General features: G+C 40.9%; 1 protein-coding gene across 1 annotated transcript; it reads left to right on the top strand.

Moving 5' to 3' along the window:
• The first annotated feature begins 438 nt into the window (after positions 1-438).
• TNFRSF17 (TNF receptor superfamily member 17) lies at positions 439-23,958 on the top strand. The gene is made up of 4 exons (XM_066577486.1): positions 439-550; positions 13,744-13,821; positions 15,235-15,366; positions 23,681-23,958. Exons 1-4 carry the CDS (start codon positions 439-441, stop codon positions 23,956-23,958), a joined length of 600 nt encoding a protein of 199 aa, XP_066433583.1.
• The last annotated feature ends 343 nt before the right edge of the window (positions 23,959-24,301 follow it).

The following is a 24,301-nucleotide window of genomic DNA, read 5'->3' as shown; positions in this document are numbered from 1 at the left end:
TAGAGGATAACTTGATCTCATGGCACAACCCCTGTAAATCATATGTGGTAATCTAAATTTGATTCAGTGGATATGTAAGGGTTCTGGACACTGTGATAATAAAAAAGATGATAAAATGTGACCCTATTATGTGGAACTGGGCATGAGAACAAAATATTTGACTACTTTTTTCATGCTTGACTACATTTTTCCCCAAAAGAAAATAGTTAAAGTATTACTGATGATGTCATCAGTCCCTTGTGTATTCTCTCATGCATCTGCATAACTTAGTTAAATGCATCTGTAAATCTCAAGCACCTGCATGAAGCATGTGACACAGCTTCGCAGTCACTGGAAGGCATTCTTAATCATCTAACCCATTTGCATGTCAAGTGTTTGAAAATCTCATCACACGACCTCTGCACAATTTAGTTCATGGAGTTGCGAATGCGATTACAAATGGGTGAACGTTGCTCGACAGCTCAGTATTTTGATGACCTACTGTCACAATGTGAGCCCTGTAAACTTCGCTGTCACAAACCTCCTCCCGATTGTCTCAGTTTCTGTTCAGGTAAGTTGTATTTCTACTTTTTTTCCAGTGTTTTCATGTCCAGATATACTGGATCCTTGAATTTACTATCTTGATTTTGTGAAATGAATTTACATTTGTATCTATATGGTAAAGTTGTATTTTTGGGAGGTTATGTTCTGCTTTTACTTTTTGTATCGCCCTTTATGAGTATTTTCTATGAGTAGTTAGTTCATCATTGAGCCTCATCATAACTTGGTGCCTGTAAGATGTAACATGCCACCTATCCTTTTGTATTGTTTATCACTTTCGTCCAGATGGTTGCTAGCCGAGGTTGAATGAAATAAAAGTTTTACACATAGGGTTATGGAAGAATCCTATGTACAGAGGAAGTTTAGGCTCATGTTGTAGATATTGTTCTAGAATGGTGACCCACCAACTTCCCACCAAGTCATTTATGTTTACATAAAAAGATTCAAGTCTGAATGATGATGAGTGTTTGTAATGTTAACCGTCTAATATAAATGAACAGAACGTTAATGGTAAAAAATAAGAGATCACTCATTCTTAACCAAGTTGATCATTTATACATACAAAATTGAAACTCTACCATTCATGTATGGACATTTATAGTTCAGTCAATTAGCTAAAGGTTTAAAGGGGTATTCCCATCTATAGGCGAGATTGGAAACCGCTGCTACAGTCACCAGCCTCCTGGTCCTCTCTTTCTGGCCACCTCTCGGAAACAGCCGAGCGCCTTAGCACAGCGCCCATTGAAGTGAATGAAAGCTATGGAATCAGCGTAGCACAGCACACTATGTTGTTTTCTTACCTTGTGCTACGCTGTTTCTGTAGCCCTCATTCACTGTAATAAGAGCTACATGGACAGCGCTGTGCCGAAGAGCTTGGCTTTTTCTGACAGGTGGCCGGAAACAGAGGCCTGGGTTTTCCCATCTTGGCCATGAAAAGCTAAGATGGGACTACCCCTTTAACAAATGTAACAATATACGTACTCTGTGATTGCTTACTGCGAATCACTTCATGTACGGTTATATTCACACAGGCAATTATTTTTCTTAAAGGGGTTGTCCCGCGGCAGCAAGTGGGTCTATACACTTCTGTATGGCCATATTAATGCACTTTGTAATGTACATTGTGCATTAATTATGAGCCATACAGAAGTTATAAAAAGTTTTTTACTTACCTGCTCCATTGCTGGCGTCCTCGTTCCCATGGAGCCGACTAATTTTCGCCCTCCGATGGCCAAATTAGCCGCGCTTGCGCAGTCCGGGTCTTCTGCTCTCTTCAATGGAGCCGCTCGTGCAGAATGCCGGCTCCGTGTAGCTCCGCCCCGTCACGTGCCGATTCCAGCCAATCAGGAGGCTGGAATCGGCAATGGACCGCACAGAAGAGCTGCGGTCCACGGAGGGAGCAGACCCCGGCGGCCATCTTCAGCAGGTAAGTATGAAGACACCGGACCGCCGGGATTCAGGTAAGCGCTGAGCGGTTTGTTTTTTTAACCCCTGCATCGGGGTTGTCTCGCGCCGAACGGGGGGGGGGGGGGGGGGGGGGTTGGGTTTAAAAAAAACAAAAAAAAAACCCGTTTCGGCGCGGGACAACCCCTTTAAGTCCTTTTCTTGCAATTTACATGCGTTTTTGCGACTTTGCAGTGCAATTTCAACATGTTTGCATTCTTTAAAAAAAACAAACAAAAAAAACGCTTCATTCAATAAAAATTGTTAAGAAAAAACAGCATCAGTTTATTGGCTCTGTCCTTCCTGGTTCTCTTTATGTTTTTCTATAAGGGCGCCCACCCACTGGCGTTTTTTTTCTCTGCGAAATTCGCAGCATTTTTTTCTCTGCAGGGGTCTATGGGACTTGTAATGTTAAAATCGCGATCGCGCAAAATCGCGATTTCGCGGTAAATTGCGATTTTGCGCGATCGCGATTTTAACATTACAAGTCCCATAGACCCCTGCAGAGAAAAAAATGCTGCGAATTTCGCAGGGAAAAAAAACGCCAGTGGGTGGGCGCCCTAATACCCATAGTTACATGCATTTACAATGCATCACACTTGCATTGTGGAAGTGCAATCCATTTTTTAAATGCACCCAAAGATGTGAATGGGCGATTTTCATAAAAAAATAGGACATACTGTTCCTCCATCCAACTAATAAAAAGCCCATGTGTATATTCATATTGAAATTAATGCGTTCTATTCCCATCTGATTTTGAACTGGCTTTTTTTCGGTCTGAAAATTGGAAGGAAAAAAACATCTGTGTGAATATTCTCCTACACGGGTAATTTTTCCATCAGATTTTCTGTCCCAAATATCGGAGCAAATTTGAACTGATATAAAGCACAGTATTTTAAGTTGTTGTATTCACATGGGGAGTTTTTTTAATTGGATGAACAGTCTGAGAAAAAAAAATCTCTGCAAATTTTGTTGTAATTTTTAGATGAAAATTGCCCATTCAAGTCTATGGTTACATTAAAAAAACCGACTGCACTCTTTTGATGCAATCTCTTTTTAACATCTGTAACCATGGTGGCCGTAAAAGAAATAAAGAGAACCAGGAAATACAGAACTGAGTTTTATGTATTTTTTTACGTGTAAAAATCTGATGGAAGCGGATGAAAATCATGCTGAAAAATCAGCACAAGACATTAAAAAGTGCGTAAAGTTGCACAAATGATTGGACTATTTTACACGGATCGCAATCACAAATGTCCATGTAAATATACCTTAAGTACCCAGTATTCCTATATTATTGACTTGTAGCTTGACAGATCCTGCATTATAAAACATCCCAGATTAAAAGAAGGGCACAGGAAGTTGTTAAAAAAGTCACTTTTAAGGCTTCTTCAGATGAGCGTATGCATAACTATGCTCACCGCTAGGGGTTTCTTTTTTTTCCCTCAGACTATTCAAACTCTGCGCTAGTGCTCAAGTTTGAAAAAAAAGTGAGAAGATACGTACTGCCATATCTTTCTGGCACGTACTATTAACTTCATGCGAGAAAGATAGGGCAAGTCCTATCTTTTCTTGGGCATATTAACGGGCAAGAATCCCGATAGTGAAAACTATCATGGCCACATAACGGGACTAAGACACTCCCATCTGTTTAAGCCCCCAGGCCATATTGTAACACATCTCTAATGCGGATGCGTGTTACAGATGAAATTACAACCAAATGTCATCAGAATTCCATCCTTATTTGCCTCTGTTGTTGCTTTTATTTTTTACTGGTCAAACACTGATTCTTATTTGCCCAATAGAATATAATAGCAATATGGAGTCATAAAGAGAAAAAGTAGGACATGCTGTGATTTTTAAGAACGGCCATGAAAAATACAGATACATAAATTTACATTAGCTCTGTATTATGGTCGGCAAAACATGGACCAAATATGGAGCAAAAGTACGCTCGCCTGAAAGCAGCCCAAGGGCTTGTTCACTACTATGCTCACTGCTATGGAGCATAGTTGAGCATTAATTGGTTTCTCTTTTCATTCTTCCAAGTATTCAAACTCTGTGCTAATGCGCGCGAGTTTGAAAAAAACAGCAGGAAGAAAGGTCTTGCCCTATCTTTTCTCGCCTGTATTATTAACAGCCTATTAGCAATCTTTTTGGAAAAAACAACGCATTTATGGTAGAGTTTTTTTCTTGCTTTTTTTTACACCTTTGGCAGAAGATGACATGCCATGTGTAAGTCAACATGCAGATATTAACCCTTTAGTGATGGCCCAATAGTGTTTTTACATCCTGCCATTGCAGGATGTGTATGGAGGGAGATAGCGCTGCTATCTCCCTCCGTACAGTGCGGGCGTCAGCCGCTTATTACAGCTGAAACCCATGGGCAATAGCTGCAATTGGTCGTGCCGCTGATCGCAGCTATTAACCCTTTAAATGCCGCTGTCAATTCTGCCAGTGGCATTTAAATCCCCCGAACAATGTCTCGGGGTCCCGTACGCCCCCCCGCGGTGAGATCGGGGGAGCCATGCAGGTGTCATGGCACCCGCGGGCCTTCTGAAAGGCCCCAGAGCTGGCTTAGGAGACTGACTATCAAGCCATTCCCGTGGGGTGGCTCGATAGACTGCCTGTCAAAAAGCAGTATGATGTAATGCTATAGCATTACATCATACTGCAGGAGCGATCAAAGCATCACTGGTTTTGGCCCCCCCCCCTTTCCCGGGGACTGAAAGAAAGTGTAAAAAAAAACCCAATAAAGTTTTACTAATTATTAAAAAAAAAGTTCTAAAAGTTCAAAAATCCCCCCTTTTGCCATATTTGCAATAAAAGAATCTAAATAATAAAGCAAAAATATGTATTTGGTATCGCTGTGTCCGTAAAAGTCTGATCTAGCAAAGTAATGCATTATTCACCCCGCACGGTGAACGTCGTCCGGAAAAAAAAGAACCCCAGAAATGCGCTTTTTTGGTCACCCTGTCTCCAAGAAAAAATGTAATAAAAAGCGATCAAAAAGTTGTTTGTATACAAAAATGGTACCAACGGAAATGTCAGGACATACCGCACAAAATGAGTCCTCATACAACTATGTAGCCAAAAAAATTTAAAAGTTATTGTGCGCAGAAAATAGAGACAGAAAATAATTTAAAAAAATTAAATATCTTAAAAAAAAAATACAAGTAGTACAGCAAAAAAAAAAACTATACAAGTTTGGTATCATAGTAATCGTACTCACCAATAGAATAAAGTTATCATGTCATTTTTGTTGCTGTTTGTGCGCCGTAGAAATAGGACGCACCAAAAGATGGCGGAATGTCATTTTTAAAAATTTCTCTCCACTTAGAATTTTTAAGTTTTTCAGTACATTATATGGTACAATAAATAGTGCCATTCAAAAATACAACTCGTCCCGCAAAAAACAAGCCCTCATACAGTGACGTCAATGTATAAATAGAGGAGTTACAATTTTTTAAAAGGGGGGAGGAAAAAACGAAAATGGAAAAAAGCAAAAAAGCTCCATCATTAAAGGGGTTGTTCCGCGCCGAAACGTTTTTTTTTTTTGTTTTTTTTTTAACTCCCCCCCCCCGTTCAGCGCGAGACAACCCCGATGCAGGGGTTAAAAAAACAAACCGCTCAGCGCTTACCTGAATCCCGGCGGTCCGGCGTCTTCATACTTACCTGCTGAAGATGGCCGCCGGGGTCTGCTCCCTCCGTGGACCGCAGCTCTTCTGTGCGGTCCATTGCCGATTCCAGCCTCCTGATTGGCTGGAATCGGCACGTGACGGGGCGGAGCTACACGGAGCCGGCATTCTGCACGAGCGGCTCCATTGAAGAGGGCAGAAGACCCGGACTGCGCAAGCGCGGCTAATTTGGCCATCGGAGGGCGAAAATTAGTCGCCTCCATGGGAACGAGGACGCTAGCAACGGAGCAGGTAAGTAAAAAACTTTTTATTACTTCTGTATGGCTCATAATTAATGCACAATGTACATTACAAAGTGCATTAATATGGCCATACAGAAGTGTATAGACCCACTTGCTGCCACGGGACAACCCCTTTAAGGGGTTAAACACAATACTAATGGCCCTTTCACTTGGGATGACTGTTATTTAACTCCTTCAGTGGCAGGTTTAGGTAGTCTTCAGCACTTTTCAACACTGATTTTTAGGGGATTTTTCAGGCATGCCACTAAAGGGGTTAAACCAGTGTTTCTCAAATCCAGTCCTCAGGGACCCCCAACAGGTCATGTTTTCAGGATTTCCTCAGTATTGCACAGGTGATGTAATTATTGGCGGCGCCTCAGACATTGCCATAGGTGTTCTTACTATAAAAGATCCTGAAAACATGACCTGTTGAGGGTTCCTGAGGACTGGAGTTGAGAAACACTGTTTAAGCGACTTCACAAGCACTGACATTACCTCTAAGGTCGTTAGCGCTCATGCAGAGTGTTTAGACTGATAGACTTCACCGCTGGACCGCAAGATTCTCGCTCAGCTGAGCGGAAAGCATTTACATGGAACAAGAAGCCCGCGATCCAGAGATAGTTTTTATGCTGACTGAAAGTCAGCAATAACGACTTGCGAACGAACAGTGAGCATTTTTCTTGTATATACACTGCACGATTATCGCTCAAATTTTAAGCAATAATTGTCCAGTGTAAATGGCTCATAATAACTCAAGGCTCAAAAACTGCTGCATTTTTCCAAAGACTGCTGCCTGTAAAACCATCCTTCAGGCGCAAATACCAACCTTAGATCATGGACAAGTGGTGGTATTGTAGGTAGTAGAAAGTAGCCATGTTTTTCTAATCGCATACAACCAGTTTGCAGGAATAACGAAATAACAAGTGTAATACCACTTTAACCATATGATACTAAATATAGTGATGTTTAACATATGCGATATACACTGGGCTTTTACAGTAAATTAAATGATGTCACAGAAATGATATCAGAGGAATTTCCCGTGTGCAGGGAAGCCCTTTGGGCTGTAGGCAAATTGAATCTCACTTCTGCTCTTGCCTTCAGTTACCATTCTGTGCACCAATAATATGTAAACTGCTGTATATTGTGAGTGCTGCAGTATTTGCTGTATGACCCTTAGGCTAACTTAACATGGGTGAATGTGATATTGGGCCGTGAATTACGCACTTGCCGTCATGCATTTTCCCTGCGGAAGCGAGGCATTTTTGTTTCAAAACCGCATCGTGTCACTTTGGAGAGGAAGCGATCATCTGCCACAGCTGACAGCTGCGGTGAAGGATTGCAGAGTTTCCCCCATTGCTTTCAATGGGAGACCTCACATCTCGTATGTCACGGATGGGAGAGGGGGGACCCTGACAGCTCCTGCCTCTATTACCGATTTGTCACGGATCAGCTATTTCAAGTGCCTTGCTGCTATGACCACGTGTCATGGCCGAGCCTCAATCGATCACTCTAGCGGTATTGCAAGCTTGGAGTCCTTAGAGTACAGGCTGATTTGTACCCAGCTTTCCCGAGCTTCTGCACGCATGCAAAGTGAGAGCTTAAATTACCACCTGATCTAGTCTAACGCACTCCAGAGCTCTACAATGCTGCACACATACACGCTACCACCACCAGCTGTTCAGGGAAGCTGGGACCCAGACTATGAATTATGAACACAACCTTCGTAGTTAATGATTCATTTTAAAACAGACAAGGCTGACTAATAAATTGTAGATTTATTCTAAAAAGACTAGCAGTGCACATACATATATATATATATATATATATATATATATATATATATATATATATATATATATATATATATATATATACAAAGGATATACAAAAAGTTTGTTACACGGTAGTATAATGATATACAGGTATACACAACAAGACAGTATTTTGAAAGGCGAAAAATAAACGGATTTGGGATATTCAGCCCAAGGTTCAGATTGGCAGAGTTCCTGAAAACAAAACGGGACAGTCCATATACAGCAGCATACCTCTGTGGTCTGACAACCGGGGTCTGTGGAGCCCTGAATTCTAAAGGATCCCTCAGAACACTCCTCCCCCTGTCTCCTCTGATGTCATTCAGGAGGGTTGGGGTGGGGCCATGCATCTTTTGGGGAAAAATCATAATTTCCCATTTTCCCCATATCTCGGTGGGAGGGAATATAGGCCCAGCATATTTCTGGTCATGATTTTATCTATTAAGAGACATCAAGTATGACATGTAAATTATAATCAGGTACGCAGATACACCATTCAGGGTGTTCTGGGCTTCGGACCTCAATGCGTCTAGATGTGTTTCATTCAGCTGGTCTGCTCGATTCCAAAAATATAATTCATATCGGGCACAAACAACTAATAACCCTTATTAAAAGATTCTCCATTAATCTGGCTTTCGGTGACATGGTGTCTGTGGGAACTACCCGAGTCTCATTGCAGGGGGGTCAATAAGTATCTACCTGTCACTGCCTTAACTTTATTGCCACCCGAACAAAGGGCTTCCTATGGCCACATATACATCAAAGGTTAGGCAGTTGAGAGGGTAGAAGGGGGGAATTAATATTGAGTCCATTCAGCTTTCCCAGGGTCCTGAACGACAAGTTGATATGGACAGCTGGGGGGACACTTTATCAATATCTTTATATCACAGCGTGCACCTAGCATGGGGCGTGATGCTGCCGCTGGCCCCATTGCAAACAATTGGAGATGTGAGAGCACGCAGAAAGATAGGACATGCCGTGATTTGCTTCCCATATCGGATCACGGTGCGGTGAAAAAAAATCGCTCATCTGTATGAGCCGATTCAAAAGCAGGGAGTCTCGCGATGCACAAATCTCCAGTGGTTTTCTCGCCCATGTGAAGCCGGTCTTAACCCCTTCCTGCCCAGTGAGGGCACAAAAGACAGGTCATTCACACAAAAATCTTACACAGTTTGGTCAACACCTTTCAGAATATGTCGATACAAATGCAAATCAAAAAAGTGTTTTATTGTAGAATGGTGCTGAAACATAAGAAAAACTATATAAATTTGGCCGCAAAGTATATGTACTGACTTGTACAATGAGGCCGGCTTCACACGAACAAGAAAATTGTGCAAGATTTGTACGTTGCGAGACGCTTAAATTTGCACGAATATGCACCCCTTTCTTTTTATTCATAGCCTGAGATTGCGCTAGCCCTGTGAGGTTAGCCTAAACGCTTATTTAGATGACTGTATCTACGCAGGTATTCAGACGCATTAAAAATCGTTTAAAAAACGCGACCATGCGAAGCATTGGACTCCAATGTATTCATTCATTTGTTAAAAAATTGCGCCAGGAAAAATAGCAGATACACGACTGTTTTCGGTCACCGATTTTATATGCCGTGTGAAAAGAAAGGTCTTGCCCTATCTTTTGCTGAAATATGCAGTAAGCTCCAATAGACTTTTATGGAAGCTGGAAAAACTGAGAGGGAGGGAGTTACCTGGCATACAACACTGGGAAAAGAAGAAAGCTGGCCCTATATAAGCATGATTGGTCATTCCAAGCATTTTGCAGCGATGGTTGACTTTCACCACTTCTGCTTATTTTTTGCCTATACACAGCAGCGCCCGTATGAATTGCTGGAAATACATGAATAAAGATCGGGACTTGATCACGTCTAATCTTCATTCATGCGATTATGCGGTGCGTACGGGCGAACGTATAAATGCATACGGCCATATGAAGGAGGCCTGAAGGTAATATATTATGCTGCATGATAAAAGCTGCAACATTAAAAAGGTAAAAATAACAGCAGTTTTATTCTCAATTTCCCGCCTTCAGAGGGAAAAGTTAAACAATGAGTTACATGTGCCCCAAAATGGTAGCAATGAAAATTGTATCTCGTCTCACAAAAACAAGCCCTCATAAAGCCACATTGATGGAAAAATTACAAAATTACAACTTTCAAAATGGAACAATGAAAGAATGAAAAAAACGTTGCTTCCTTAACCCCTTAAGGACAAGGACAATTTTGGACCTAAGAATGTTTTTTAAAACAAAAGGGAAAAGTGTGCAAACATTTTTTTTTACTCTTTTACTATGTTTATTTTTTTTTACATTTTTTATGCAACTGCAGGGGACTTGAACTTGTGATGTTATGATAGATCAGATAATACACAGCAGTACTTCTGTACTATAATGTATTATCACTTAACATAGCAATTACAGGCCCAGATACCATTCACTGCTGGTGGTTACCATGGCAACCCATTGGCCCTCCATGATTACATGGTGGAGGGCAGATGGTGTCACAGAGAGAGCGCCCTACCTCTGTGAACCTTATAAATGTACAATCAACATTGATTACAGTACGTATGGGGTTAACAGTGGGGATTCCCTGAATGGAACTATAGAATTTAATTAGCCAAACAGAATCTAAAGGTGTCGCCATTTGACATGGTTTACATTCTTTTCCATTTATTTCCGGAAGACATAATAGTGTAGTTGACTATTCTGTCCACTATGAATACCTCATTAAAGTCTACAGTTCTGTTGGGGGTTCTGTCTGAATACCGTCTTTGGTGATTCAAATGGAGCCCCAGGACACCACAGCAAAGCGAATGATGTTGCGTGAATGAACCATTAATCATACTTTTGAGAATGCAAATAGACATTCTGAAAATATTCATAAAGTAGCATACCTTATGCTCCGCTCATTTATATACAATATACCTCCCTGCCTATTATATTTAACCAGATCCCCTAAACAAATACTGATATCAGATCCCATAACATACAGATCCTCAGACTTCACTCCCCTTTACTACAGACCCCACATTGGGGTCCTCTTCACAATAGACCCCAGACCACATATGCAAATTCTCACATCTCCCTGTTCCTGCAGTCCTCCTCACTCCCTGACACCACTACAGTCCACAGACACCATCCTAGTTCACGAACGGCACCCCAGGAGTGAAGAAGGCTGAAGGAGAGGTGAGTATACTTCAACATGGTAGAACCTGGTAGTGGGAAGATTCTCTGGCTCCTCTGGGAGTCCAAGAGATCTCCTTTTTTTCCAGGAGTTGTCCAGACATTCCAGGGGAGTTTTCAAGTATGTCATTTATAAATACAACAGTGTATAAGCATATATCACACAAATCTATATACAGATTTGCTCACAGAAACAAATGCATATATACACACACTGCATCTATGCATTCATATATACTGGACACATAAAGCACAGTGCAGTACACTCTCATCCCTGACATACCTTAAGGCTCTTTTACACGCAATGACTATTGCTCAAAATTCGTTCAAATGGCCGAAGGTGAGTGATAATCGTTACATGCAAATGCGGGCAGTCGTGCACTGTATGTTCAATTGTCATTTAGCACTGGTTCTTAGCTCTCATAAAAAACATCATTTTACTGCTCAAAATTCGTTCCATTCGAATGGAATTCGTCAGTCTTTTGAGCGGCTTGTGGACTTAATAATGTACTTATTGTGTTTGCCTTGCATACATAATGAGTACACTGATTACTCTGCTGGAAGGAGACAATGGAATCCTGCCTGCCAGATAACCCTCACAGTTTTCTTTAGCTAATTGAGGCAATGGAGATAATTAAAAGCCATTATCTGTATGCAAAATTTAGTGCAAAGATGTTGTCAGATTGTTTACTTGTGCAGTCATTTTAGTAATAATCGTTGCTTGTAAAAGGGCCCTTACATGCTGTTTCTTAAAGGATAACTCCCTGTATGTCTGTGAGCTTCTCACATTTCTTGTATGAGAGAGCAGTAGGGGGCAGAGAAGTCTGAATTTGAGGGGGCCATGAACTCTTCTGTGCTGGGCTCTGGATGTTATCAGCACTAACAGGTGTGTTTTCATTTTATTGCTACTAAACTGCCTTAGAGCTGGACCTTCAGCAGCACCAAGGTTACACAAACATAATAAACCATTATTGATAACTGTAGAGTGCCCCCCACCCTCTTCTGGATGCCCTGCTTGGATGAGAATGCAGTTACTGGAGAAGAGCGATGCTCGCTCGAGTAACTGCATTATCCGAGCGTGCTCGCTCATCTCTAGTCAGGTTTTATCCTTTCACGCAGTATGGAACTTTGATACGGGCATTGTAGCAACGCTTGTCCTATCTTTTGAAGGTGCGAGTTTTTAGCACGTCTAAGAAGCATTTCCCTGTGCCTCATAATAGGCTAATATACAAAATGAGGCAGCTCGGATTGGGTGAAAACGTATGTTATTGGGTACAGAATTGGCTCAATGATAGAAAGCAGAGGGTGGTAATAAATGGTTCATATTCTGATTGGGCCACAGTCACTAGTGGGGTGCCACAAGGTTCAGTATTGGGCCCCATTCTGTTCAATATATTTATCAACGACCTGATAGAGGGTCTGCACAGCAAAATATCAATATTTACAGATGACACAAAATTATACAATATAATTAATGTAACGGAGGACAATGTGCAGCTACAAACAGACCTAGATAAGCTGGGGGCTTGGGCAGAAAAATGGCAAATGAAGTTCAATGTTGAAAAATGTAAGGTAATGCACATAGGAAGGAGAAACGGATGTCACCAATATACACTAAATGGGGCACTGCTGGGGAAAAGTGAGATGGAAAAAGACCTGAGGGTACTAGTGGATTGTAGACTAAACTGGAGTAACCAATGCCAGTCAGCTGCTGCAAAGGCAAATAAAGTCTTGGGGTGCATTAAAAGAGGTATAGGGGCGAAGGACGAAAACATTATCCTTCCATTGTATAAGGCACTTGTCAGGCCTCACGTGGAATACTGTGTACAGTTCTGGTCACTGATGCTCAGGAAAGATGTTAGAGTACTAGAGGGGGTTCAAAGAAGGGCAACTAAACTAATACATGGAATGACGGGACTGGAATACCCAGAGAGGCTATCCAAATTGGGATTATTTACCCTGGAAAAAAGACGGGTAAGGGGTGATCAAATAACTATGTATAAGTACATGAGGGGACAATACAAGGATCTCTCCCATGATCTGTTTATACCCAGGACTGCGACGGCAACAAGAGGGCATCCTCTACGTTTAGAGGAAAGCAGGTTTCATCACCAACATAGAAAGGGGTTCTTTACTGTAAGAGCAGTTAGACTGTTGAACTCTCTGCCTGAGGAAGTGGTGATGGCAAAATCCATAGAGGACTTTAAAAGGGGACTTGATGTCTTTCTGGAGAGGAAGGATATTATAGGATATAAATCCTAGTTTAATTGTTAATCCGGGTATACAGGCAGGTAGGAACTATTGGGGGTTGATCCAGGGAACAATCTGATTGCCATTAGGGAGTCGAGAAGGAACTTTTTCCCCAAAAGGGCTATTGGCTTCTGCTCTTGGGGTTTTTTGCCTTCCTCTGGATCAACACAGGAGGATAGACAGGCTGGACTAGATGGACATTTTCTTCATTCGGCCTTACGAACTATATTACTATGTAAAATTCCTTCATCTGAACGCCTCTATGGGAAACCATTGGTTCTATTAAAAGCAATATTTTTCACGTGTCGATTGTACGTGAACAGGACACCCTTGTGAATGAAGCCTTAGGGGGAGAATGAAGGTCTGATGAACCTCCATCACTAATCAGCTCTATGCATCATTTGTTAAAACAAAGACATGTCATGGACTTTGAAGTCTATGGGGATTATGGAGTCAAGCGCAGCAAAACTTCACTTCTGCTATATTTCCTTTATATTTGCAATGTTACATATATCATTGCTCCCACTGTATATTAGATTTCTCTAATTTCACTTTGCTATTGTTGTTTTATTATTTGCATAGGGTCTACAAATTCCCAAGTGACGCACAAAGAGGTGCCGCCCACAAGTGCCGGGGCCTCAATCATATATAAAACAGAAGGTAATTAGGAAGATGAAAACATTTTGGGAAATTTCCAAAATGTCTTTGACTAGAGGTTTCAGTCTGATAAAGATATATAGTCTTATAGGGGATTATAGTAAAAGCTCTATATGCCAAACAATCTGGAATTGAATATTAAAAACATAGACTGACATCATGATACATCCTCCCTTCCACATCACTGCCTTAGGCTTGGGCAACAGTGAGACTACATTTTAGCTTCTACATTATAGCTGCAAGTCCCAGCCCAACCGTGGGTCTACTGACCCAAACTAAAAGTATCCTCCCCTAATGGTTCTCTACAGCTCAGCTCTGTGTAATATGATCTCTCAGTGGAATTAACATTTCTAAAAATGTTCATGCGTCATATTTGACATAGCTTTTCAATGCAGAGTTTTTAGACCATTCCAGACACTGCAATGGTTGGTTGTAGGGCAAATGCATATCTGATAAGTGGAGAAAGATGCCATTTTCTTTTATACGATGTATTAAACCGTCTATACTATGGTGCTGTAGGATATTCAGCTTTATTCTGTGTCTAAACATCTATATATGTGTCAAAATATAAAAAAACAAGGTTCCTACCCAAAGGCTGTAAGACACTTTTTCAGAAACGATTATCCTAAATACTGGTAGAATTTAAAAAAATTAGTCAATAGCTGTAATAGCGACAAACATTTCATTTGCTTTATGTGGCTGTAATGTATCTATTCACATGACCATATTTTTCATAGCCATGTTTTAAAAATGCAGTATGACCTTTTTTGTCTGCATATTTGCATTAATTGGTATTATATTCTGTTGGGCAGTATTTATCCAGTAGAAAACACAACCAATGACAGCAAATACAAAGGCAAATACAGACCAAACAATGAAGAAATATTCATGGCATTCAGTTTAGTATCATGTGTAACATGTTCATATTATGCAAATAAGGGAGATGGAACAAAATCTCTGCAGCGCCATCTATTGGAAGTCAGCATTGCTGCAAGTCAATGTTAGACACTTTATACAAGCCTTGTAACAATTACTGGGAATTGATAGCCAAGCCAGAAACCATACACAGACAGCTGTTCCATCACCCTTATTTGCATATTACCCAGAGGAGCATGAATGGCCTTATGATTCCCCTCACTCACTTACCTTCTAGGTGCTCTCCCTAAGGAGAAAAACTAGCGTTCCCGATGTTCATATTACGGACATGTTAAACTACGCTTCTCTGAAACTGCCCTAATGTGTTTTTGGACTCCACCAGTGTTTTCGAGCATGTCACTAATAACATCTTTGAAGACTGCCACGCTGAATAAATTATGGAGTAGATTACAAAATGAGAGTATTCCAAATACATGTAAAATGATATAATGCCATTTTATTGAAGTCATGTATTTTAAGATGTCCTATAATTTTTTTTAGGTTCCAGGGGCACTTTGATTGAAAAAGACACAAACTACGTGATTTGGATACTGGTGGTATTAATTGTAGCGTTAGTATCAACTGTGGTGATTGTAACATTTATGTTGCATAGAAAACGGAAGCTGGCCGCAGGTAAAATGTTTTACTTTTATCATGCAAACTAAATGGAATGTCTTGCTGAATGTTATAACATGCTGTGACAGTCAGAAATAACTTAGTATATATTATATATATATATATATATATATACATATATATATATATATATATATATATATATATATATATATATATATATATATATGCACGCAGTATGTGTCCAAGAACACAAGAACAATGTCTGGAAGAATATTGTGATACATGACGCTTATCAAAATATCAAATAAAGGGCAAAAACACGTGAGGGCGTGATTTAGTCCCTTTATGCGGCCATGATCATCACGGCCACATAACAGGGCAAAACGAAACCATTGATTTCAATGGTTTCATTTTCATTAGTGGTATTCTCGTTAATAGTACGGGTGAGAAAAGATAGGATTTGCCCTATCTTTCTTGCACATAGTTAACACTACGTTCGGGAAGGATAGGACAGGACCTATCTTCCCACTTTTTTATTCAAACTCACGCGCTATAGTGCAAAGTTTGAATAATCTAAGAAGAAAAAAAAATCCCATTCATGCCCAACTACGCTCTGTAGCGGCGAGCGTAGTTGCACATACAGCCGTGTGAAGAAGCCTTTAAATTGCTCACGGTAGAAAATCTCCATCATTTTGGTGTGCAGAAGAAATGATCACCGCTCTGTCCAAGACTAAATGGCAATCAGAGCTGCTGACACTTTCTTAGCATTCAGGGCTGTTACCTGTTATGGAGTACATTAAGGCCCCATGCCCATGGGCGGATTTGATTAGCGATAACCGTGCTAGGCACTCGTGTGGGAGATCCACAAATTAAACCGCCCATAGGGATGCATGAGCGTCAGCAAATTAATTGCAGCATGTGGATTTTATTTGCGGATCTTCTGGTCCAGGAAAACAAATCGCAGCATGATCCATTTCTACGCGGATCCTGCACTGACAGCTTCCATTGAAGTCAATGGAAGCTGTTCAATCTGCTGCCCATCCGCAGCTGATGTTGCAGACTTGCCGCAGTTCTGTAGGAAAACAGGAGTTTATAAAAGTGTAATGCGTAGCCGCACAATGGCTGATGCGTTCACACGTATTTGCAATGCAGAAGAAAGAAGATCCAGACCGAAAGGAGAAGATGTGGACAGGTCCGCAAAAGACCAGTCAGGTAAAAAAATGTCCTTGGCAGCGGGTAGGGTCGGCTCCCACTGCGGGCTCCCGCCGGCGGAATCCGACCCACCTGTGGCCATGAGGCTTTAGGGTGTATTCACGCTTGGTTGATTTGCTGCAGATTTTCCTCAGTGGAAAAATTTGCAGGAAATCTGCCTCAAAATCTGCATCAAATGGTGTGGATTTTGATGTAAATTTTAGTGTGGCTCCGCTGCAGATTTCACATTTTCAATTTGAATTCACTCCTTCAATTCACAGGAAAATCCATGTCAAAATCAACACCAAATGATTTTAGAACAAACTCCCTGAAGTGTTTCCACTGCAAAAAATCCATGGCAAATCCACCACATGTGAACGCACCATGAAAGTTATTTTATCACCATAATGTGTTATGAACTACCCAAAAAGTAGATAAATAATCATTGTTCTCAGCAAAAAGGACAAAAACCAGTCCATTCTTGAAACTGATGAAGGTTGCAATGACTGGAGCTTAACGATCAATGCTTCATGGCACATCCTAGTAATATGTCATAAAGCATTGTGATTGGAAAATCCTGATTAAAAAATGCAATATGGTGACACTAAGAGCTCCTGCACACGGGCCACAAAATCGCACGACTTTGTAGTGAAGCAACATCGCTACAAGACGCATTTATGTGAAGCCTATGGTTTCCAATGGATTCTTTCAGGCTACAAAACATCGCTCATGTGAAAGAACCCATTGGAAACCACGAGCTTCACATGCATGAGGCCTTAACCCTTTTCAATCCAATTTTGGATTCAGGGTTTCCTAGGGGGCTTTCTCTTTCTGCCATTATACAATGGTGCCATCTGCTGGCTAGAGACTGTACTGCAGTATGTGAAATGCTGAAGAGGCCCCCGACAACAGAGCAGACAGTAATCTACAGTAAGAATACCCTGCCGGACGTCTTCCAACATCAGAGCTGTACAGCCTTCAATCAGAATGTCTTTAGACGCCAGACAGTGGATTGGAAAGGGTTAATGTACTCCATAACAGCTAACAGCCCTGAATGCTAAGAAAGTGTCAGCAGCTCTGAGTGCCATTTAGTCTTGCACAGAGCGGTGATCATTTCTTCTCCACACATAAATGAATAAAGATTCTAAAAAATGCCCTAGAGACTTATAATAAAGAAAACTTTGTTTTATTACTGGGGTTTTCCCTCTAAGCTAATTTTAACCAACTTGTGCTACAGATCATAATGTGTAAGTTTTTTTCCAGTGTACAATTGGCATTGAAATCCTCATAGATACTATTAGCATAATATGCCAAGAATAATCTATGTCCAAGCACAGCAAGTGCCTAAAGGTGCATTTACACACACAGATGATCGCTCAAAATTCGTCAGAAACTGACAGTTTTGAGCAATCATTTTGTGTTAGCTACTAATGGGCTAATCAGCCTATTAGTAGCTAACTAGCTTCATTTGCATGTATTTAGAGAACAGTGGGGGGTCTGTTCTCTAAATACATCACTATTGTTCTCCAGTGGGACAGCTGCTGAAAGAATGTTATCAGCGCTGCCCGTGGAGAACTCAGTATGCTGTCCGTTTTATTAGTCCCGCTGGATTTTAAGCTGAGCTGATCTCAGTGATGGATGAAAAGTGCACGGCAAGTGTACAATAGGCATACATTTACACGCAACGATTATCGCTCAAAAGATGGCTTTTGAGCGAATTTTGAGCGATAATCGTTGTGTGTAAAAGGGCCTTAAGTCTAAAACCAAGAACTGAACACCAAGGTCAAATCTGAGTCTATTTTTTTTAGTGATGAGTATCTAAGGTAAAGGTATTACTGCAACAATCGTCCCATACTACCCTGACATTAACATTGGTAGCAGGAGACGTTTCTGCAGCATTAGGACAACCTGCCTGTTCATAATTCTCTATGCTGAGCAATTACTGCTGGGCTGAACCATTATAAGTCCTCGTCTTCTGCCCCAGCAAATATCCTCTCAGACAGATATTTTTGCATGTAGATAAAATATGTTAATGATTATTAGGTACTGACCATCTTCAGGACAAAGATTGATTTTTTTATTTTTCCCTTTAAGGACTAAACACCATAAATTTACGGCACTTGGTCCTGGGTTTTAATCTTGGCTGATGGTAAAAATACAGATCGGGATTAAAGCTCCTGCAATCTAGCAAGAGCAGGCCAGTTCCTAGGCTGTTAGTGACAGCCAAGGAGCCGGAAAAGGCAAGAGCGGTTTTTGACCGCTTCTGCCTTCACTCTTGCAGGCTTCATGGCACCCAATGAGCGCTATGTAGTGAAGAGAGAAAGCGGAAGTATCACTTACGCTTTTTGACCCAGCGATCACATGACCACCAGATGCCCCCTGCCACAGCAGAGCTGCAGGGTCCTAGCAGACTCAATTCAGCTCTATTAGTGACTACTGTTACTACTGGGGGATGTTTTACCCTGAAACTGTGGCTCCTACCTATATCCCACCTACAGTGGAAAAGTGTGAAATAAAAAAACGAAGACAATGTGAATGACCCCCAGAGGTCGTATATAGTATAAACTAGTAACAAGAATAATTTTAAAAAATTACAGAATAAAATTAAAAAATAAATTTTATATATATATATATATATATATATATATAAAAGAAAGTGACCCACTGATGATGCCAACCAAAACCATCACCATACGCACTTTGTAATCTAAGACTATATAATTATATATCAAAATGCCCAAAACAAAATGAGGAACCCATTCCTGTATTTTATTTCTGTGTAAATATTTAAAAAATAAACAACTATAAATTGAAAACTTTTTTTAGCTTTTTTTTACCCCTGATAAAACAAAAAACTGAAAACAAATTCAGTGAATAAAAAGTAATTAAAAAGTAGCCCTATATGTAACAAAAAAAGCAGAAAAAATAATTTTTGTAGCTGAAGAAAATAAAATAGGGCCGTAAATCAACAAATTAGGTAAAATCCCCAGTGTCTGGTCCTTAAGGACTAAAACACCCTGTTCCTTAAGGGGTTAAACAAATCTCTCTCTCTCGAAAAGCATAATCTCCTGCTTTTTCTTATGCCTAGCAGCCACCATCATGTAGCAGCCACAGCCTACATGTTAACTGCCCTGCATAGAAACTCCAGAAATATTGATGGTATTCGTACGCACTTCAGTAATGTAGGTACAGCTAGTTCATAGTTACTATTTATGGCTGCCAATCATTTGCTGCGACAATTTCACCTACACGTGCGGGGATAGATATAGAAGTAATGACCTATACCATTTCACGCTTGGAGAACTGTTGCTAGGTGGAAATCTGATATGTGCAATCATCCCTGAGAACAGGAATCAGCCGGACTCCACAACTGTTAACATGGTAGAAAGTAGAGTTATTGAGAAACATAACTGCTGGGGAGTAGCAGCTAGTCAGTTGTGCATTATACTAGTACAACAGTCTCAGTATCGGCTGGACCAGAAGGGTTCATTGCTCTTGTGAGAGGAAACTCACTGAATTGGGCACAATCTTCTGAAAGCAGGCGGCACAGCTTTTGGTTTCTTGAGGTAACTCAGATCGAAAGCTCTGGGAATTCTCAGATGATAAATCTGTCAGTATTTGCATAAACTATTTTTCTCTTCTGTTTTAACACAAAAAAGCAAAAGGAGTATGAAGCCAAGCAATCATTTTATTAAAGATATACATCTAACACCCAACACAAATAACACAAGGAGGCCATGTAAAAACCATGGATCCAACAGTAAGGGATTAGAGTGTGTAGCAGGTCTTGGTATTAGCATACGTAACTCAGTGCAAGTCCCAGAGATTCTGATTAGTAAATCACATTCATATGTTAAAAATAACACAACAAAGAACAAAGTGCTTCTGAATGGTAATAAAGATAAATGGATCTAATCAAACAGTGTCAAAGACATATGCAAGGGTAGGACCCACCAATGGAACCAAGAGGCTTGGTGCTTTGGGATATTTTTCTGCTGCTGGAACTGGGGGCTTCGTCTAGGTGGAGCAAATTATGAACAGTTTTAAAAATCGGTCCATTTCGGCACAAAACCCTCAGGTTTCTGCAAAAAAGCTGAAGATGATGAGGAATTTTTCCTTGCAGCACAAGGACCCAAAGCATATCTCCAAATCAACAAAGAATGGCTTCGCCAGAAGATCAAAGTTTTGCAATGGCCCAGCCAGAGCCCAGACTTGAACCCCATTGAATATCTGTGGGTTGACCAGAAGAGGGCGCTACACACAATTTATCCCCACAATCTGACAGATTTGGAGCACTTTTGCAATGAGCAGTGGGCAAAGCTTGCCAAGTCAAGATGTGCCATGCTGATAGACAACTACCCCCCCAAAAAATGAATGCTGTCATAAAGTCAGAGTACATCAACAAAGTATTAGTTTTATGGTGTGCATGTTTACGCAACCACATTATTTTATTTTTACAACTTAAAAGATTTCACTTTTTTGTCAATGGAATTGTACAGATAACGGGTCAAATTGAAGGTGGAAATAAATCCGAAACTATTCATCTTTGTTGGATTTTTTAACATGACAAAGACCTGGCATCTTAACAGGGGTATGTAGACTTTTATGTAACTGTCTTCATTAACCTCACTGTTACGTTTGTGAGGGCAAGTGAGTACCAGGCCCACACGAACGTGACCCAGATGATAGGGAACACCAGGTGACATAACAAGAGATTAACACCTTTCCCTATCTTCTACTAGGGTAAGTGACATAGACCTATCTTAGCGGGGATATCGCCCCAGTAAAGGGCGGCCCAGTGGTCTTCAGATCTGGGCCCTTGATGCTCTTGGACCTATGCACCCTGGTTAGGACACATACACGTGCCATCACAAATAGGGACAACTGGACAGAGCAAGAAGACACACAGAGCCAGAATCACACCATCCAGCAGCAAACACGCAACCAGTATTAGCAGATGATAAGCTATAAATGCTAGGTATTAGTTGACATTTTGATCATCATATAGAAGCTAGTGGGCCACATTGCAGCTCCGGCTATACCGCTAGTCCCTACACTAACCAAGAGTCCAGCAACACAACCAAACAAACACAAAACACAAACCTTTCTTGCAGCCACCATACATAGAACCTGCTCACACAACACAGAGAGAGAATAAGAACAGAGAAAACTGACCACACCCACACCTGGGAAGACAGCTTTATGTGTACTGACCTGGAGTGAGTGGCTGACTGGAGACACACACACAGCCAGCACAATCCCCCACACCTAAGCAGGAGAACTGCAGATTACCTGTAGTACCTCAGATCCAAGGAAACAGACATGACACTCACCTGTGTAGTAGAGTTTGGCTGTTTCTCAATGAGTTTTAACCCTCCTACACAGCTGCTTCTGTTTCAGTTAATGACTGTATTTCAACTTACATCTGAAAATGATGATTATCACCTATATAATTGGTTAATCATACACCTGACTACAATCCTACAACATCCATGACTTTGTGCAAGTCCATCTAGAAGAACTGATGCTGTTTTGAAGGCAAAGGGTGGTTGCACCAAATATTATTTTGATTTATTTCTTGCCCACTTATTTATTCCGTTAGCATTTTTTAATTGACAAAACTAAACTATTGACACTTCTATTTTTGAAAGCACTCTTTGCAGCATTTTTTTCCACACCAAAACTTCAAAATAGTAGCTATTATGCCGGGTTCCTGATAAGCAGTGATTCCTAACTATCAGAAGTGATTCAAGAAAGGATAACCCATGAACGGGTGACTGAGACATGGGTGCCCAAGGCTCACTGATGCACTCGGGAGAGAAGGCTAGCTCATCTGGTCCAATTCCACAGAAGAACTATTGTACTAGAAATTACTGAATGGTACTGCTGTCTATGATGATATAAAGGTGTCAGGACACACAGCGTATCACATCTTCTTGTGTATGAGGCTTCTCAGCCACCAACCAGTAAGAGTGCCTATGAGGACTCCTGCCCACCAGCAAATCTAACTACAATAGGCAGTTGAGCATCATAACTACACTAAGGAGCAATGGAAGAAGGTAGCCAGGTCTGATGAATCACAATTTCTTTTACATAATGATGGATAGCTGGGTGCATGTGTGGGTCACTTACCTGCTGAAGAGATGGCATCAGGGTATATGGGCAGAAGACAAGCCAGCAGAGGTAGCATACTTCTCTGGGCAATGTTCTGCTGGAAAATCTTTGGTCCTGGTGTTCATGTGGATGTTACTTTGACATGTGCCACCTACCTACAAATTGCACAATCCAAGTACACGCCTTCATAACAGCGGTATTCCCTAATGGCGTCCCCGTCTTTCACGAGGATAATGCACCTGGCCACACTTAAAAACCGGTTCACAATTGGTTTGTTGAAAATGAAAAAACTCTGGGTGATGACATAGCCTACAAATGCCCAGATTTCAATCCGAGTTCATGTCTCAGCTGCTCGCAGTTGTTTTGGAGTAGACAATATATGACAGATCTTCGCCAATCAACTAACTTTTGATGACCTATCCTGAGGATAGGTCATCAATAATAAAACTCCCTAAAACCCCTTTACTAGAACATATTATAGAGTGACAAACATTTAATTATAGAAGATTTCTACCTGAAGGCAAAAGCTAAAGCAAAAGTTGGTAATTATATTTTGTTTACTTACAGACATATTTTAGTTTGCTATGACAGCCAATTTTTCCAAAAGTGAGAAGAAATGCGGCCATATTGCCAATCCCCTCTGAATTAGGATATTAGAAGCAGACAGTGAACTTTTTATTTTGTCAGCATCGTCAATCAATTGTAAAATCTAAGTTTTACCATGGGTTTCTAAGAAGCTATTTAAAAAGTGACAACCAACATGGCTGCTCTTCCTGTTGTGATGTTTGCAAAAATGGACACTGCAACAAAACAGCTGATCAGTAGGGATCCCGATTGGTGGACCCCCGCTGATCAACTGACCTATCCTGAGGACATGTCATCAGCTATGTAGTCCCAGAAAACCTGTTTAATAGAATAAAGTTGGTACAATCTGAATATTTTAATCTTTCCTTTATTTTCTTACTATACTAACCATACGCTATATTAAAGTGTTAAACATATGTTTTGTGCCAGCTTTGGTTAGCCTTGGGAAGACACTTACCATGTACATCTGTGTTTTCAGGTTCCTTTGGCAAGACCTGTGGTGACATTGCAACTAAAAGCAGTAGCAAAGGTGCAGATTTAGAACAAGCCTCGTGTGATGAACTAAAGAAACCAGTAGCAGAGAACGAAGATGTGAACAATCTAGCGGGTGTCAGTATTTATGACAATGTTCTGTCTGACTATTTGTTTCCTTTGCCGGCTGTAGAGGAAGGAGCTGCTATTCTTGTCACCACAAAAACATCTGCTTGTTTTAATACTGACCCAGGTGTGAGGGGCGACGCTTTTGTGGAAATGTAACATCATAATTTTCTGTTGTGGATGAAGACACCAGGGGACAACGGGAGCCTTATATCTGGTGTAAGGGTTTATAGGTTAGGCACAGGCATCGCTAGGCCCTTAGATTTGGGCTCTACTGTTTAATACAGTACCAAACGTTTTTCTTAAATCCTGTTCTCTGTCACCAATTACAAACCCTGATCTCCTACGGAACAGTGTCAACGATTGCTTTGCTGCTAAATTGACCAGTGGACCCCACTGGTGTTGGATTCTTTTCAGCAGCACCAGGACAAGTGTATCTAAACTCCCAGACCATCACCTGTAGTCCTTGTGTGATAGCAGGAACCAGGACTTAGAGTTCTCC

The sequence above is a fragment of the Eleutherodactylus coqui genome, chromosome 8, assembly GCF_035609145.1.
Source record: "Eleutherodactylus coqui strain aEleCoq1 chromosome 8, aEleCoq1.hap1, whole genome shotgun sequence".
NCBI lineage: Eukaryota > Metazoa > Chordata > Amphibia > Anura > Eleutherodactylidae > Eleutherodactylus > Eleutherodactylus coqui.
This window is presented reverse-complemented; position numbering and strand designations above follow the sequence as displayed.